The sequence below is a fragment of the Mustela nivalis genome, assembly GCF_964662115.1.
Source record: "Mustela nivalis genome assembly, chromosome: 15".
Classification (NCBI taxonomy): Eukaryota; Metazoa; Chordata; class Mammalia; order Carnivora; family Mustelidae; genus Mustela; species Mustela nivalis.
Window position 1 is genome coordinate 55,408,632 of NC_139034.1, and position 18,434 is coordinate 55,427,065.

An 18,434-nucleotide genomic window follows, 5' to 3' on the forward strand; every position below is an offset into this window, starting at 1 on the left:
TCATGGAAAACTACCATGTTTTTAGCTTATCAAAAAAAAAAAAAAAAAGGAGAGGCGCCTAGGTGGTGCAGTTGATTAAGCATTAGGAGTCAGCTCAGGTCATGATCTCTGGATCATGGAATCAAGCTTCACCTCCAGCTCTAGGCTCAGCACTGACTCTGCTTGAGACTCACTCCCCCTCTCTCTGCCTTCCTCCTTGCTCTCTCTCTCTCAAACAAATAAATAAATAAATAGCTTAACTAGTTAAAATCAGGAAAAGGATAAGAGGCTTAGATGATGCAGGAGGCCAGGTCAGATTCTTAGGAGAGCTAAGTTATCTACTAGGGACTGAGAGCTCCCCTTCCAAAAATGTTTTCTGTTTTATGTTCACTAAATTTTTCTTCATATGACCTGGTTACACTGAACAAATGTGGGAGAAAAATAAACTCATCCTTTTTAAAAATACAAATGAAAGAAGGCTTAAGTCATTCATATATCGCTATACATCACGGTCGGTCCAACACTGCTGTCTTTTCCAAACATTAGTTCATCTGAAACTGCTGAAAGCCAACTAGATGATGCCAAACCTCAGAGAAAGGCCAAGGGCAAAGTGAGAACATAAGGGGACCCAGGGAGCTTTCCAAAAGAGAGAAGGATGAGAAGTAAGCCTGGCTCCATGCTGTCTGATGTGAAACCTCAGGCTAATTCTGCTGAAATCCAACGATAATTTATGACATCATTTCTCTGAAAACTCGTGAATATTACAAGATGGCATACATGCCAACTTTGAAAATACTGACCACCTTATATACTGGAATAATTTCAAATAGTAGTGTTTCTGTATTAGGGCAGTAAGTCATCTATTGAGTCTTCTCAAGTATTCAGGCTTTGTGAGTTTCTGAATACAAGGCAACTACATCAAAAATTAAGCAGATAATGGAAAAAGCTAGATCCTGCTACGACACTGGGGAAAAATTTAATTTAGTAAACCTGACTTTTTCAAAACCGTCTAGTAACACTGTTAAAACAGAGTACCAAAGATTTTAAGCATTTTATATTAACCATGAAACTAACCTTTGAATTAATGGCACTTTTGGTAAACCTCACTTTCAAGATTTCAGCATTGTGATTCATTTCCCAAATACACGAAAATGCCAACCTATGGGGGAAAACAGATAGTGTTTGTTAATGGGAATTTGTTAAAATAATAAATACTATGTCCTTATGACAAAACATGCATCAATACCTGTCAACGTTACATCTTAAGGAACATAAATTAGAGCTAAGCAACTCTGGAACCATGTCAATCCTCTGGAACAGAAAAAAGAGAGTGACAGATTACTTAACTATATCTGTACATTTATTTGACATTTCATTCTCAATAGCATTAATTTAATAAGGGAGGAAAGGTGTCTGTGAACAGAACTGGGAAAAGAAGAAACAAATCTATTTCTAGAAAAGTATTTCCACACAACTGTTACCAACAGCACCCGAGAGGAAACCAGACTTCATGTCAGTGGATCTAAGACTAAGTCCCCTCCACAGCCCCCGAGCTGTCCTCCAAGTCTGCAATCTCTGCTCAAGCCTCAATGGCTCTATGACTGGATCTTTCTCCAATGCCTAACACAAACTACATGGTGTTTTAGACATACTGAAAAAGACAGCCTCGGTATTTTTACAGAAAAAAGCTACATGGAAGAACTCTGACAATGAATTCATAATAGACTAAGTTTAACTTTCTCTTCTACTGTCACAACTTTTCTCTTTAAGTTTATGGGAGATTCTAAAAGAAGAAATGGTACATCATGACAAAATGGATTCATGACTAAACTTTTGAAGCAACAGAAAATACACTAGTTATTCAGAGCTAGTAAGTTAAATGCTACACAACAATTTATATCAACCAAATCTACTTGTTAATTGGGCCACTCAATAACCAAACACTCTGCATTATTTTCACTGGTTTATTGCCACCTTCTTCTACCTAAGTCTTTTGGCTAATTCATGTGCTATTCCAGACTGTGCAAGAATTCAAAAGTTCTCACGGTTTTTACAAACTAACAATGCACACTCACATGATACTTATTCCTCATATTTCACTAAATACTGAGGCTGAAAACACCTTTCTCAGAAAACACCTCAGATGATTTTATTATTAGAAATAAAACAGATGATGAAAAAGTTACAAGCACGTGTCAAAATTCCATTTTAAATATAACCCATTTACCTTTTCACAAAGATAAACAGTTGTTCCCCTTCTGGCTGACTCTTGATCCAAAGCATTTCCTGGCCTAATAAAATGGCTAACATCTGCAATATGAACACCAACCTGAAAAAGATAAAAATGAAAGGATGTCAACATGCTCAATTGGGTAAATGTCCTAACAGAGATCCGAGAAGAAACTGAGCAAAACTGAAAAAGGATGGCCACACTTCCCATTTCAATTTCTGTCACAATGTCCATTAGTCTCTGTACCTACAAGTGACTAGGCATGAATAATTCATGAATTCTAAAATGGGTCAAAAGAAAATAAACTCAAAAACAGAACTACATATTTGGATAAGAATGTCACTACACCAAGAATACCTCCAAATTTCCATTTTCCAGTTCTCTACAATGTAGAGCATCATCTATGTCAGTACATCCTGGAGGGTCCACACTACAAACACACAGATGTCGCAGGTCTTCTCGGTTTTTCATGTCCTAGAAAATGCCACATTGTTAAGAAATAAAAAACTATTTTAGTAGTTTAAATAAAATACAGCTCTTATGAAAATCAACAATTTCTCTCTATATATCTTAAAATAAACTTTGTTTTATTTGTTCATAGTAACCACACGTTATGATTTGTAAATTGTGGTTTTGTTTTTTTTTTTTTTTTTGTAAATTGTGGTTTTTTCACCTTTGAATAATTTGACATAAGCTAGTGTTGGTTCCCCAGAAAAAGGTATCTTTCAGTAAAACAAAGGATTTTTGTAAGACCTAACAGTTCTGTAACAAACTTAAATGCAGAGGACTAAAGTGGGGACTATGGTTTCTACTTATTTAATTAATTATTTGTAGACTCCATGCCCAATGTGGAGCCCATTGAGGAGTCCATAAACTCACATGAACTCACATGAAGGAGGGCATGAATTCCCAAACTGAGATCAAGACCTGAGCTACAGATCCAAGAGTCAGATGCTTAAATGATGGAGCCACCCAGGCGCCCCAGGTTCTACATATTTAAAAACACATACAGAAACCAAGTTAGCTCAGATATAGGAATTTCTACATTGTTTTCAAATTACCTTTTCAGTAATGCTCCAGGGCATCTTTGGAAGAAAGCTAAGAACAGCCTGTGAAAAAGGCTGATGGGGAACGTCGTGCTCAAGCAACAACACTTCTGTTTCAGTCTCTTTATCTCCAACGTCACCTAAGTTTTTTACAAAATGTCCCTAAAACCGAAAGGTTTTATTAGAAAGGTGAATTCTATAGGTTTTTGTTTAGTGTATGTTATTATGACACTATATTCTTGAACATTTATATATCGCTTCAGTATTTGTAAATGCTTCCAATGCTGCTTCTTAAAAATGAGTCCATAAATCTTAAGTGATTTATGATGGAGACTTCCTGAGGGCTCAGTTCCTACACAGCAAAGTGTTGTCTATTTCCTATGATCTCTCAAATTTAAAATGTTACTTCAAACACAGTAGCTTCAGAACTTATTACAATCTATTTAGGTTTCAAACACTATTTTTGTTAACCACTATCGAAACTTATGTCTTAGGAAACGAGTAAAAATAAACAATTTGCACCAGAATTTCATAAGATTAATTTTCAAATAAGATATACTACTTATTAGGTAATTGTGAAACAGTCCTATATTTCAATATAAATTTTATTTCAAAAACAGATTCTGTTTTTACCAAAAGAAGAAATTTTATACTCAATTCTTAATTTAATATTCTAAAACAAAATAAATCATTCAAGCTTACGTTTGGATATCTGGAATTTCTGGGCCAACCATCAATGGCAACAATAATCCTCCTTCCTTCTAATGCAGAAGCCTGTCTGGTTTCTATTCGAATTCTAGGGATTCTCCTATCAGCAGGGGTAAAGAGATGTCTTCTTGACTAAAGAAAATTAGGACAGAAGATTTTACACACAGCCAACAAATCTGAGGTTGGGGTATGGGGAGGGCTCTAAGTTCCATTTAACGACTACCATTTTTTAATTACATAGCAACATGTGCTTTACTTACCTCTTTAATATCAGACTTGGAAAGCATGCCACAGTATGGTCTCCAATTTCTTTTTATTATTCCTACAACTCTACCTGTGGGCTTTAACATTTTTTCATTTGCAGCAGTCTTAAGCTGAGATTTAAAAAGAAAAAGTCTTCAGTTATTCTTCCTTTAAGTATAATGAGACAATTTCTCTTTAAAATCAGAATATGAATATGGATACTAATATTTCCACATAGTTAATTATGACACAGTTACAGAATCTTGATGCTTTCAAAATTCTAGGTCAGAATATGCCAAAGCAAGCCATGGAAATAGTTCCATAGTAATACACTACAGAAACTTATAATCAAAAAACAGAAAAAATATAAATATAACTGAATAAATATGTCAGAATTCAACTGTTTAGTTTTAAGATGAGGATTTACACTCACACACACAGACACACGTGTGTGTCTGGGAATTAGTAGACTAGGATTTTAGCAGCAGCTTGCACTTAAATAGCCATGTGGCATTTATTAATTCACTAAAAAGACTTGTATCTTAGAAGTTATTCCTTATCCAAAATAAAAATCCATATAAAAAGAGTATTTATTAGAAATAGCTGTCTACGGCCATACCACCCTGAACGCGCCCGATCTCGTCTGATCTCGGAAGCTAAGCAGGGTCGGGCCTGGTTAGTACTTGGATGGGAGAAATAGCTGAAAGACTTCATGCTATTTCACATCAACACTCTCCTATGGCCTAGCCTCTGTAAGGATGATATGATAGTAAGACTCCAGAGCACTGAACAGAATTTTTTTTTATATAAAAAGGAGAACTACTAATGTCTGAATTCCAACTATTTGTGTTATTCTCATAATCCTAAAATACAGAAATAAATGGGTCATATCAGACAGACTTTAGATTATAAGAAATCTGAAAGGATAATAAATATGGTGGAAGAGAAGGAATTAAACAGACTTTTATGTAAGGGCCTCAAAGTATATCTATTATGCTGATGGGATTTTAGCATTACATAAAAACAATGCAGAAAATTTCCAATTTGTATTTACTTAAACCTCACTGATTCAGACAAACCTAATTCAGACAGATCATGTACCTGAACATCAGAATTCGAGTTTCATACTCAAGTTCCAGTCTTTTTATATTTAAACCTGTTTATTAAGCAAAATAAGATAATTCAAAAGAAAACTATTTAGATATTTAAGAGGGAAAATAATCAACTATGTATGAAATATATTAAACCCACAACTATAGTCTTATTCAGTAAACCTGAAAGCAGTGAAATTTGTTTAATTTTCTCTGAAGCCAAAACATTAATGTATTCTACAAAGCTACACAGACAAAAGATAAACCTGCTTGGTTTCATACAATGCATTCTCTTTCCTCTTCTTTTTCCACATCATCTTCATTTTGACCTTCATCGTGTAAAACCACAGAAGATGGGGCCACCCACTGATTCTTGGGAAGAAGTTCTACAGCAACAATATCTTCATGAACAGCTCGGTTTAAATTCTTAAGTCCCTGTAAGATTATCTGGGTACAACAGCAAACAGCAGGTGCTCAGATATTTTTAATGGCAATATAATAATGGGAAGGTTCCTAACAGAAGGAAAGCTATATTGAGAGTTTCTATGTATCTCTAGTTCTCTTTTATATTTTTTCTTCTTCTCTAGTGTCCCGCCCCTTAATTTCTCAATAGCAAGTAGAGAAAACAAATTAGAAAATACGGTTGTATACATGGCTCCACCACAACTCTTACATTAGCATCAAAAGACCTTGGGAAAACTTCTCTCTAAATCTCAGGGTCCTGGGGCGCCTGGGTGGCTCAGTGAGTTAAGCCTCTACCTTTGGCTCAGGTCATCTCAGGGTCCTGGGATCCAGCCCCACCTTGGGCTCTCTGCTCAGCAGGGAGCCTGCTCCCTACCATCTCTGTCTGCCTCTCTGCCCACTTGTGATCTCTCTCTCTTTCAAATAAATAAATAAAATCTTAAAAAAAAAAAGTGGGAAAAGCTTTAAAAAAATAAAATAAAAAATAAATCTCAGGGTCCTGATTGGGTAGAATGAAAAAAGAGTACCCACTTTCACAGGCTGAAGGTTAAATGAAATGCAGCATTCAAAGCAGTCAGAAGAGTATCTGGCAAACAGTGAGCACCCAAAAATGATTCCTATTTGCTAAAGTGTGTGAAGCCCTCTGGAGCATTTGTATGTTATATAAACAGCATTTTTCATAACTAGGCATAATACAGAAAATAGAAGCATCCTATTATTTTTTTAATTCTCTTAAAAGTGGGGTAAATAAAAAGTTCTCTTCTTCCATCAGCAGTTCTCAAAGAAAGTGATTCATTCTATTATCTATGACCTCTCACATAACTGCCTTTAAGCTGGGGTAGAGTAAGTTCAAATTCTACAAAATTTTAAACACTCGTGAAAGAAAATTATGAAAAGAAAATCAAGAAGAGAAAGTGTTTTACTGTACATGGAATTTATGTACACAAAACTTACCTCTTTATCGTCTTCTGTGTCTCCATGAACCCATACTGTAGCTTCTAAGTAATTTTCCCTACTTGCTCTAAATGTTCCTTGAAGGTATGTACCAGATTTTATGCCTTGCTGTAGCTTACTTAAAGGAAGATGCTCTGAAAATATTATTCTTCCACTTTCTATTTCATTCTGTGAAATGAGCAAACCACAAGATGTCATTAGTACGTAAACCTTCCGTACACTCAAAAAACAACTGTGATTATCTTTATCAGGTATTAAAAAAAACAAAAACAAAAAACAAAAAAAATCCATGGGGTATCTGAAATAACTGTTCAACTCTTGATTTCGGCCATGATCTTGGGGTCGTGGGATGGAGCTCCACATTGGGCTTTACACTCAGTGGGGAATCTGCTTGAGATTCTCTCTCCCTCTCCCTCTGTCCCTTCCCACCCCTGCGCACAAACATGCTCTCTCTCATAAAAACAAAACAAGGGCGCCTGGGTGGCTCAGCGAGTTAAAGCCTCTGCTTTCGGCTAAGGTCATGATCCCAGGGTTCTGGGATTGAGTCCCACATCGGGCACTTTGCTCAGCAGGGAGTCTGCTTCTCTGTCTCTCTCTGCCTGCCTCTCTGTCTACTTGTGATCTCTGTCTGTCAAATAAATAAAGGAAATCTTTAAAAAACAAAACGGGGATGCCTGGGTGGCTCAGTTGGTTAAGCAGCTGCCTTCGGCTCAGGTCATGATCCCAGCGTCCTGGGATCAAGTCCCACATCGGGCTCCTTGCCCCGCAGGGAGCCTGCTTCTCCCTCTGACTCTGCCTTCCACTGTGTCTGCCTGTGCTCGTTCTCGCTCGCTCTCTCTCTGACAAATAAATAAAATCTTTAAAAAAAAAAAAAAACCCAAAAGACAAATACCATATGATTATACTCATATGGAATTTAAGAAAGAAAACAGATGAATATGGGGAAGGAAAGAAAAAATAAAGTAAGAAACTCTTCACTACAGGAAACACTGAAGGGGAGATGGGTCAGGGTATGCAGTAATTGGGTGATGGGCATTAAGGAGGGCACTTGAAGTAATGAGCACTGGGTGTTATATGCAACTGATGAAACACTAAATTCTACCTCTGAAACTAATAATATAGTATATACTAATTAAATTGAATTTGAATAAAAAAAATTTTTAAAAACCATCCACGTTATGATATATACAACTCTTTGAGTTTGAGAATATGGCACAGTAAGAAAAAGCACTTTCTATTCTTAGGGCAACTTATACAAATATTTCAATTTCATTACATTTCAGCATTTAGCCATAGATATGTCTCTAATAAACTCTGCACACCCCCTCTTCCCACCCCGGGCCTTTCATAATGAAGGTGTGTAGTTAAGGAGATCAGGTGAGCAGGTGGGTAGGTTTGAAATTTCAATTCCATGGAAAGAGTGTAGCTACTAAAGTACAAGAAAATCTATTTTCATTTTGGGTATATTACACAGTTCAGAATATGAGATAGAAGTAGAAAAGGAACTGCTTTAGGTCTACCACAGGTCTTAGAGACCTCAACATCCAAAATCCTTACTGCTTGGCTCCTTTAATTGCCTTTTTCATTTACCACAACCTTCCACAGAGATTAGTCCTTTTTTTCCTTAACTCTCCCATTTCCCTGTCCCTGCCTCCCTCTCAGATGAGTGACTGCAATCTCCATACTGAGATGCAAAAGCAGTCACTGGAGACCTGCTTCATCTTCCTGACCCTGAATCTGCCCTTCTCCCCGCATCTGTATCAAAACCTCAGCCTGGGGCACCTAGATGGCTCATTGGGTTAAGCCTCTGCCTTTGGCTCAGGTCATGATCTCAGGATGCTGGGATCAAGCCCCACATCGGGCTCTCTGCTCAGCAGGGAGCCTGCCTCCCCTGTCTCTGCCTGCCTCTCTGCCTATTTGTGATCTCTGTCTGTCAAATAAATAAATAAAATCTTAAAAAATAAAAAATAAAAAAAACAAAAACACCGGGCACCTGGGTGGCTCAGTGGGTTAAGCCACTGCCTTCAGCTCAGGTCATGATCTCAGGGTCCTGGGATCGAGTCCCACATCCGGCTCTCTACTCGTCAGGGAGCCTGCTTCCCTCTCTCTCTCTCTCTTTCTGCCTGCCTCTCTGTCTACTTGTGATCTCTCTCTATCAAATAAATAAATAAAATCTTTAAAAAAAAAACAAAACAACAACAAAAAAAAAAAAACAAAAACACCTCAGCCTTCTGCTGAGCTCTCATGCAACAACGAAGACAATGTTTCTGTTCTTTCCAGTGGGCACTACCTACCATCTCTTCTCCTCCATTCAAGAACTTGTCCTATAATCATCTCCTCTCTCCAGATACAAACTCCCTACTTCCCCTTACTACAACATTCACACCATCATATAAATTTGCAATAACATGACCTATTAAAAGAAATAAATACAGTTAATTAACTTTGGGTCTCCTGGCTGATCCTCTGTTCTGCTTCACACCAACAGGCCACAAAAATAATATCTGTAATTGCTATGTGTCTACACACAGCACTACGCACTCTCTCAGGAATAGCTGTAAGCAAGTTTCATTGTCAGTCACCAAAGCCACTGTCATTGAAGTCGCTAATATTATCTTCGCTATTTCAGTGCTCCATTCTCTGTCTTATCAGGATTTTTTTTAATGACCTTTCCTTCCCTGAGACACTTTTGCGTCCAAATCATCATCCCGTGGGTTTCTGTCCTACTTCACCGTAGCCCCTCCTTATGTTCCTCTGCCCATATTCCTTTTCCCGATCTCTAACTATTGGAGTATCCCAAGAGTGGTTATAGGCCCTTTTCTTTACCTACCACGGTTTCTTTACCTTACCCACGTTTACTCTCGTGTCATTTTCTCCCACTTGAAACAACAAAACCTCTTGATCCCTCTTGCTTTCCGACAAACACCTCATTTCTCCTTTCCCACCACAGCGATGGGAAGTGTTACCATACTATACTTTTTCTCTTCCTATTTTTCACCTATTCTATTCAGATTTCTGCCTCCCTACCATCAAAACTACTCTGGATAGTACCCACCCCCTGCAAATGTCATAATGCTAAATCCAACGATCAGTTCTCATTACTCTGACTTAGCAACATTTGACCCGGATGATCGGCCCTTCCTTCCTGAAACATTTTCTGTACTTGGCTTCCAAGAACTTTACACCTGCTTTTCCTTTTACATTTCATTTGCCGGTTCCCCTCATGTTTCTGACATCTACTGGAGTATCCATGGGCTGAGCCCTTGGACCTTTACTCTTTTCTATCTATATTCAATTCCCTAAATCAGGGCTAGGCAAACTAAGGTCCATGCACCAAGTTCAACATGCTGCCTGTATTTGCAAAATTAAGTTTTATGTTCCATGCTCTTTCATTTATCTATTGTTGATGGTTGTTTTCATGCTACAACAGCAGAGGCGAGTACTTGTGTTAAGACTATAAAGCCTGCAGGGCCGCCTGGGTGGCTCAGTGGGGTATAGCCTCTGCCTTCGGCTCAGGTCATGATCCCAGGGTCCTAGGATCGGGCCTCCGCATCGGGCTCTCCGCTCAGCAGGGAGCCTGCTTCCTCCTCTCTCTCTGCCTGTTTCTCTGCCTACTTGTGATCTCTCTCTGTCAAATAAATAAATAAGATCTTAAAAAAAAAAAAAAGACCATAAAGCCTGCACAACTTAAAAAAAAAAAAAAATTACACTCTGATTCCTCACAAAGTTTGTTTAGGAGAAAATATTTGCAAATCATTTATCTGATAAGGAACTTGAATCCAGAATATAAAAAGAACTCTCATAACTCAACAATAAAAAGACAACCCAACTAGAAACCAGTCAAAGGATCTGAAAAGACATATGCACACATACGCACAAGTTACAATATACAGGTATATATTACATATAATATACACGTGGCCAATAAGCTCATGAAAAAATGCTCAACACCATTAGCCGTTAGGGAAATGCAAATCACATCAAAACCACACTGAGGTATCACCTGACACTCATTAAAATGGTTACAATGAAAAAGACAGACAGCATGTATTGGTGAGAAACTGGGACCCTCATACATTGCTGGGAGGAATGTAAACTCCTGCACACACTTTGGGAAATAGTCTGGCAGTTCCTTAAAAAGTTAAATATAAAATTACCATATGATGGAGCAAGTCCTCTCAGACATGACTAAGTATGTACCAAAGAAAAATGAAAGCAGTCAAAAAGACCACATATTACATGATCACATTTATACGAAACATGCAGAATAGGCAAGTTTACAAAGACAGAAAGATCAGTAGTTGCTTAGGGCTAAAGCAAGAGCATTGCAGGGACAGACTGGGATTGAGTGGTAATGGATATGGGTTTATTTTGAAAGGGAAGAAAATGTTCTAAAATTAGATTTGGTGATGACTGCATAATCCTGTGACTATACAAAAAACTGTATATTTTAAATGGCTTGGTTGTATGATATGTGAATTATACCTCAATAAAACTTAAAAAAAAAAAAAAGTCTATCAATCCCTGCCTCACATAATCTCATTTGGTCTTACGGCTTTACATACCACCTATATGTTGATGAGATCCAAATTGTTATCTCTAGTATACCTACATCTCTAGTCCTAAACTCCCTCATGAGCTACAGATTTGCATATCCAACTAACTGCTCATACCACAAAGCCACTGAGAGCTTTAACAGTTATCTCAAACTTAAATGTCTAAAATCATACTTGTGATTTCCACTCAGTCCTGCTCCCTGTCTTCATCCCATGTAAATGAAGAGATACCACTCACATGGTCACTCAGGCAAGACACCGAAGGTCATCCATACTCCTCACAGCCCCTTCCAATCTATCACCATGCCTTAAAACATTGACACCCCCATGTCTGATTACTTCCGACTACCTTAACTGGTCCTACCATGGTCTGGTCCATTTTTCTGTCTTGTCTCCCATGGAGTTCTAAAATATCTTCCTAACTGGAGGACCCTGCTTCTAATCTATTCTCTTAGAGCAGCCAGATGGATCTTATTGTCTTCCCACTCAACATCTGCCCAGCACTCATGGACTAAAATCCAATTTTTTCACCCTATCTCATTAGGTCCTACATGATCTGGTGGTCTCTGTCTGTATTTCTGACTTCCTGTGTGTAATGTTTTCTCCCTTGCTTACTCCATCCCGGGCACTCTTCCAGCTGTCCCATGATCTCGCCAACTTATTCTAATCTCAGAGCCTTTACTTGCTGATTCCCGCCGTGTAAAATGCTCTTCCCCTAGTTATTACGACGGTTAACTCCCTCACAAAATCTGGCTAAAATGTCCTTGTCTTGAAGCATATTTGCTTAGTTAACATCCTTCACATCTCTGCCTTGACATCCCAAATCTGGGTTAGGGGCTAAGTGCTCCCATAATGCTTGTTTTGAAAACATGAATTTGTTCTAATCCAAATGCTATATTAAAAAATACTAGGTGGGGGCGCCTGAGTGCCTCAGTGGGTTAAGGCCTCTGCCTTTGGCTCAGGTCATGATCTCAGGGTCCTGGGATCAAGCCCCACATCGGGCTCTCTGCTCAGCAGGGAACCTGCTTCCCCCTCTCTCTCTACCTGCCTCTCTGCCTACTTGTGATCTCTCTCTCTCAAATAAATAAATAAAAACCTTAAAAAAAAATACTAGGTGAACGCAGAAAACTGCAGCTAGCTGAACCAAAGCTACAGAGGAACCCTCAAAACAAAGTCACCTCTCAAACATCTGTCACCTCAGACTACTATGTGTTTCATGAGCCACACCAATCTTCAACTTCTATAACTTTTTGTCCAAATTTAGATAACCCTATTTCTACCACTTCACAAAGCTTCTCAGTGTGTCCCACCACATTTTCCCATTAGCTCTGCGGCTTTCATTATGAGATTTTGCAGGTCACAGTGAATCTGAAGACCATATGTGTCGTATTAGAACAGCACCACCTGTAATTTTCGTCACGTCTTACACTTACCTACCCACCACAGTCCTCAATCAAATATATACTACCAACGTTAGATTTCTTCTCTTCTCTTCTAAACCAGTGCTATCCAAAACAACTTTGTGATCATGGGAATATTGTTTTTATGGTCTCTAATATGGTAACCACTGGGTACAAGCAACTCTAAAGCACTTGAAAGATGAATAATGCAACTGAGAAACTGAATTTTTCATCTGAATTAAATCAATACAGCCAGAGGCAACTAGTGACTGCCTGTTAGAACAGTCCCTAAATCTCTATTCTGAAAGTCAAGCCCAGTTCTTATTTTCTCACTTCCTTTTAATTTTGTAGTTGATTGAAGATAAGCAGGGATGAAGAAAATTTTGTAAAGACTGGATATGTGTCTAATGTTCTATCCCATAAAACCTGTTTCTATAATAACGATAGGTGCCGTTTACACATACTATACATTTACTGTAGGTATGAGCAAGGCACTGAGTAAGCATTTTATTAATACTACTGTCGCTATTTCATTTGATCCTCATAACAATGCTATGAAGTCAATATTGTTAAATACATTTCACATGTAGGGAACGAATGCCCAAGGTTTATAGACTCACTTAGCAAGCCCTCTCTTCTCTACTACTGCATGGATCCCTTTACTCCTCCTTCTGCCCCTAACTTTGCCCTTGATAAAATGCATCAACTCACAAACTGACATTAAAGTGGTCTTTCAAATAAACATTTCTCATCGTTCTCCCTCATTCCTCCCAGGCCCACTCTCATCCACCCTTTATTTCTTGTAGCGTGCCATTATAAGGTATCCTACCTGCTACCTTCTCTTCATAGCATGTCTTTGGAATAAGATTAAAAATCACTGACCAATAGAGTAAATTCTAGATCTTCGTTAGCTGGCCCCTACCCTTCTTGCTCTACCTTTTAGGACTCCCTCCTTTCTTCCTTCAGGATTAATGCTACAGCTTTATGCTATCTCCAATGCCCACCAAGTCTTTTTTTGTCAAATACTTAACACCTTATTCACAAACCAGCCACAGATTCCTTTATTCAGTCATCAAACAAATGGTGCCACCATGTGGCAGGCCCAACTCAGGCTGCTGAGGGTCTCTGAGTGAACACTGTTATTTTAGTCAAGTCTTTTAGGAATGGCATTTTGATAAGCCTATTACAGCCACTCTTGTTGCTTATAACCCAAGTCCTATTCAATTCCAGCTTACCTACCAATATTCCAATTTTTAAATTGGATTAACTATAAACAAGATCCCAAAGCGGCAATTTAATATTTTCAAGTTTCAAAAACAAAATAAAACAATTCAAACATACCCCTTCTTCAGACAAACAAGCAAGACGATCTATGAGCTCCGGGTTAGCAGTTAGGCTCTTTACATACTCTTCACCTGAAAAATAAGTTTTGTTCTTGATAAAGTTAAGTGTTTTCTTTTCTTTTTTCTTTTTTTTAAACCTGCATTTGTTGATATGGTCATATAAAAGCAGAAGTATTGAAATTAAAAAATATTAAAAAAAAAAAGCAGAAGTATTGGATCAAGCATATCTATGAGTTGTTTTTTTTAAAGATTTATTTGTTTAACAGAGAGAGAGAGAGCGCACACGAGCATGAGCGTAAGCAGGGGAAGGAAGCAGGGAGAAGGAGAAGCAGACTCCCCACTCACCAATATAGGACTCAATCCTAGGACCTAGGATCATGACCTGACCTGAAGGCAGACACTTAACTGTCTGAGCCACCCAGGCTTCCCTCTAGGAGTTTTTATTCCTCAGACGATTTCGAAGGGTGATGAGGAAATTAAGAGCCACTGGGCACCACAACTCACTTGGCTGAGAAATGCTAACATCAGATGGAGTTACATAGGAATATGAAACTGTTAAATGTTCAAGTAAACATCTGATCAAGGACCTGATGGTAGTTCCTATTTGGAAATGCTTATAAAAATTAACAGTTTCTACATTTAGACTTACAGGTGAAAGCTGGTATTCCTTCTTCTATGGCTTTTTCTTTGTTTTTCTTGTCATTTGTTATAAAGATAACTTGTAGATGATTTTCTGCTGATATTTTCTTCAAATGTTCATTGTACCATTTTGCTGCTACTCGAATGGCTCTATCATTCCTGTCATTAGCATTTTCTCCCTGTTCTTGTTCTACATAAGTTTCTCTAAATATTGAAAAGAAAGTAATAAGTAAAAAATCAATAGAAATAAGAATATATAAAAAGTCTTAGAACATAAATGCTTAATAACCACTGAACTATAATAAAGCTTCGCAGATTTGATAAATTTTATTTGAACCATAGATTAAGGGTAATTCCCAAAAGCTACAAATAGGATGATGCTTAATGATATGATTCTATAGTCATTAAATACACAATACATGTAAATCATGAGTGGTAAATGCTCAAGACTGAAAGACCAAAAACAAATAATGACTGCATATTCCTTCATAGTCTATCCACACTAAAGTCCTGAATATGTCAGCATACTTTACTTTCTTAAATCTATTTTTCCATAGCCAAATTTAAGTAAAATAACAGAATTCAGTACAAAAACTCTCAACGCTTAAGAGATTCAACTTTAGAATCCTAAGCTTATTAGAAGTTTTTTGAATGGCTTCATTCCTCGCCATTAAATGCCCCTGCTAAAGCTTTAAGCTTATCAGTCGGACACTTATCATTACACTGTGAGTTAGTTGTGGCGTGACTTGAGTAATACAATCTGGGAGGAGATGTATGCAATGTCCTTCAATACCAGTATTGATAAGCTCTATTCACTGCATTTAAGCAGAAAAATTGCTAACCTCTCATTAAGAATCTGATGGTAAGGCTCCACAAAAACTTGCGTCTTCCTGCACTGAAAAACAACTTTCTACTTCTGAATTTCATGAAGGTAAAGAAAAAGATGACATGACCAATGATTTTTCTAAGAATAATATTTAAATTGGGGCTACAGAAATAATGAGAAAATCGAAAAATTAAATATTTTTAAATACGCATATTTCAATGAAATTTCATTACCAGAATTCTACTGTCTAATCCACTGATGGTGATTTGCTGCCCAGGTACATTTGACAATGACTGGAGACATTTTGGATTGTTACAACTCTGTGGAAAGGGGAAGATGGGGTTGCTACGGGCATGTAGTGAGTAGAGAACCGCAAGATGCTGCTAAACATCCTATGACATATAAGACAGTACATCATATGACGTATTTGTTGCCCACAACAACTATTCAATCCAAAATGTCAACAGTACCAAAGTTGAGAAGCCGTAATTTAATAAAAGTATATAGAACTGGTCACAGATCATTTATGTAACATAAGAAATAGCACTATATTTTCTAAGAATACACGTTATGTTCAAAGGGCATCAATCTGAAACACAACAAAGAAGTGTTTCTTAACCCTATCTTCTTCAACGTGATCAGTTAAAAAGTATTAGTTTAACTTTTGAAAGCCCATTAATAATAAATCTGCTTTACAGTTTTAAACCTCTCTTTCATAAACTCTTACATTTTATCAAATTTATGTCGGCTATCAAATAATACGGTATTCCAGGAACCTAGGGAAACCTCACCTACCAAGCTTTTACTGCTTAACTCATGCTGAAACCAATTCAAAATGAAAACATTTTGACATCTTCTGACAATGTCACAATTACTGCCAGGAACCCTTCCCCCAATTTAGCTAATTCTATGGTTTCCTGGTAATTAACATAATCTTCCCCCTACCTATGGTGCTCATTAGTGAACGTATAGAAATGCTTCTCCTGGTTATTAGTCACATCTCTGATTCGCTTATATACCGGAGCACTCCGATTTCGCACTTCCTGCAGAACTGTTTGTAGTACAATCACATTCCTGATGGCAGGGTCCTCAAGAACATCGATCTTAAAAAATAATAATAAAATAAAATAAGGAAAGAAAACTTAAGTTTTCCCATATTCACTGATAAACTGTCTCTGCCAAACATAAAACCCTGCCCATTTTTTTTTTTTAATCAAAGCAGCACGTATACATTAACCTATGGCGCTCTTATGCTACAGAAAACCTTTCAAGTCTATTAGAGAACATTACATATAAACAGACTAATTACATAACTTCGTAGAATTAAGCCCACTAATAATGAAGTATGCTGGCCCACAAAGTTTTCATTCGTAGGCACTTACAAGCTGCCTGGGAGTCGCAGGCTGGAGGCCACAGAAGCCCAGGTCCCCGGCCTCCAGACACTTAAAATCTAAGGCAGAAGAGACACCAGGAGTTAGAAAATTAATCTAAAATTTTATGACTCCAATAACTCAAAAACAAAAAAAAAATTTTTTTTTCCAAAGAAAATAAATTCGGCCTGGGAGACAGGAGGCAAGGGTCCCGAGATGGGGTCTGCCTCTCCCTAAGTACGTCCAAGACTCTCCTCCTTGGGCCTCAGTTTTCCTAGTCTGTCACACCCTGCCTTCTCCTGGTAACGCCGAGACGACCACAGACAACCCGTCGGCCGACGCACCTGGTGCAGTAGCACGTTGGTGTCCGGAAGCAAGTAGTGTGGTCGGGGGCACAGGCTGCTCGCCGGATCCAGGGGCTGCGGCTCGAGGACTGGCCCCTCATGAGCACCGTCGCACGCCGCGCACCCGGGCGCGCCGCAGCCGATGTCGTCCCGCAGGTAATGCTCGCGCACGATCTTCATCACGCCGCCCGCCCGCGTCTTTTTTAAGAAAGTCTTGGACTTGAGCATCTTGCTTGTAGCTCGGAATCCTGACCCCGACGGCGCTCTTCCGGTGAAAAGTGCCAAGTAGAAGCCCTGCGGTACAACTATACTTTAACCCGAAGTTCAGCCCTTCCCGCTCCAGGGTATTAATAAATAGCTCTCGCGGGAAAACGTCGAGGCTGACGTTTGTTGGCTCTCTGAGGGCTCCGAGAATTGGGCGAAAAGGAGGAGGATGGGCGGAGCCCGGAGCTATTTCCAACAGAACCAGGGCGGGGCTGGTCTCTCGACTACAACTTCCAGCATGCACTGCTTCCCGCGTTGGGGTGGATCCAGGCTGAGTTCCGGCGGCGAGGGCGCTTGCGCGCAGTCTCTTCCTTGGTCCTCCTGTGGGCGCGGGGGTGGTTGTCTTGGTTACGGGTTTTAACGGTCCCCAATCTGAAATTCCTTCTGGAGGAGCTGCAACCTGAGTTTCTGTGTGGGGGACACTTTCAGCTCCTTGAAGAGGCGGCGGTAGTGGCTGGTCCAGCCTTGGACGTGGAGTAGTTGAATCTTTCCAGGTAGCTCGCGCCTATCCCTTTCAACGCGGGGCAGGGAATCATCCTACATTGCCAAGTTTGGCTTTTCTTCTTCGCTCCGCACATATGGGCTTGCCCCTTGGTTATCCTTTATAACCAAGATGTTGCCTCTCTCAGATTTCACCTTTCTTTACCCTTTTTCCCTTTAGGAGGGATGCTGTTTGCCCTCCACACGCTTTTCTAATCATTTAGTTTAGAAAAGCTGATGTCTGCAATACTGTTTATAATTTATTATGTCACGTAGTGTTGAAACGAGAATTGCTAAAATTCTCGTCGAAGGGTAAGAAGTTCGATTTAGAATACTTGAGTTTATCTTTTCTACGTTCCTGTGTTCATTTTATCTGGAAGTCTATTAGAATGTTTTTGTCTCACTGTTTCCCTTTTTAAAACATCTGAAGTGACGCCTCATTGCCTGCAGAATAAATTGCGAACGCATTTTGACATTCAAAGCTCTCGCGGTCTTGATT

At 38.7% G+C, this 18,434-nt stretch overlaps 2 protein-coding genes across 4 annotated transcripts in view; one reads left to right on the forward strand and one right to left on the reverse strand.

The window, feature by feature from the left end:
• The window catches only part of DIS3 (DIS3 homolog, exosome endoribonuclease and 3'-5' exoribonuclease), a 28,150-nt gene extending 10,548 nt beyond the window's left edge, over positions 1 to 17,602 (reverse strand). Inside the window, exons 1-13 of one of the 2 annotated variants that reach the window (XM_082701264.1) lie at positions 17,192 to 17,602; positions 16,423 to 16,580; positions 14,662 to 14,855; positions 14,011 to 14,084; positions 6,714 to 6,881; positions 5,580 to 5,744; positions 4,224 to 4,337; positions 3,958 to 4,095; positions 3,271 to 3,417; positions 2,567 to 2,683; positions 2,207 to 2,308; positions 1,226 to 1,290; positions 1,054 to 1,138 (exon numbers count right to left, since the gene is read on the reverse strand). In XM_082701264.1, the coding sequence (XP_082557390.1) occupies positions 1,054 to 1,138; positions 1,226 to 1,290; positions 2,207 to 2,308; positions 2,567 to 2,683; positions 3,271 to 3,417; positions 3,958 to 4,095; positions 4,224 to 4,337; positions 5,580 to 5,744; positions 6,714 to 6,881; positions 14,011 to 14,084; positions 14,662 to 14,855; positions 16,423 to 16,580; positions 17,192 to 17,419 (1,755 nt within the window). In that variant the 5' untranslated portion in view covers positions 17,420 to 17,602. Of the gene's footprint in view, positions 1 to 1,053; positions 1,139 to 1,225; positions 1,291 to 2,206; positions 2,309 to 2,566; positions 2,684 to 3,270; positions 3,418 to 3,957; positions 4,096 to 4,223; positions 4,338 to 5,579; positions 5,745 to 6,713; positions 6,882 to 14,010; positions 14,085 to 14,661; positions 14,856 to 16,422; positions 16,581 to 16,859; positions 16,928 to 17,191 lie in introns of both variants that reach the window. The other variant, XM_082701265.1, reaches the window with a different exon arrangement.
• A 126-nt stretch (positions 17,603 to 17,728) lies between these two features.
• Positions 17,729 to 18,434, forward strand: part of PIBF1 (progesterone immunomodulatory binding factor 1) — a 197,436-nt gene continuing 196,730 nt past the window's right edge. Inside the window, exon 1 of one of the 2 annotated variants that reach the window (XM_082701266.1) lies at positions 17,729 to 17,949. The gene's annotated coding sequence lies outside the window, so the exon portion shown is untranslated. The remainder of the gene's footprint in view (positions 17,950 to 18,434) is intronic. The other variant, XM_082701267.1, reaches the window with a different exon arrangement.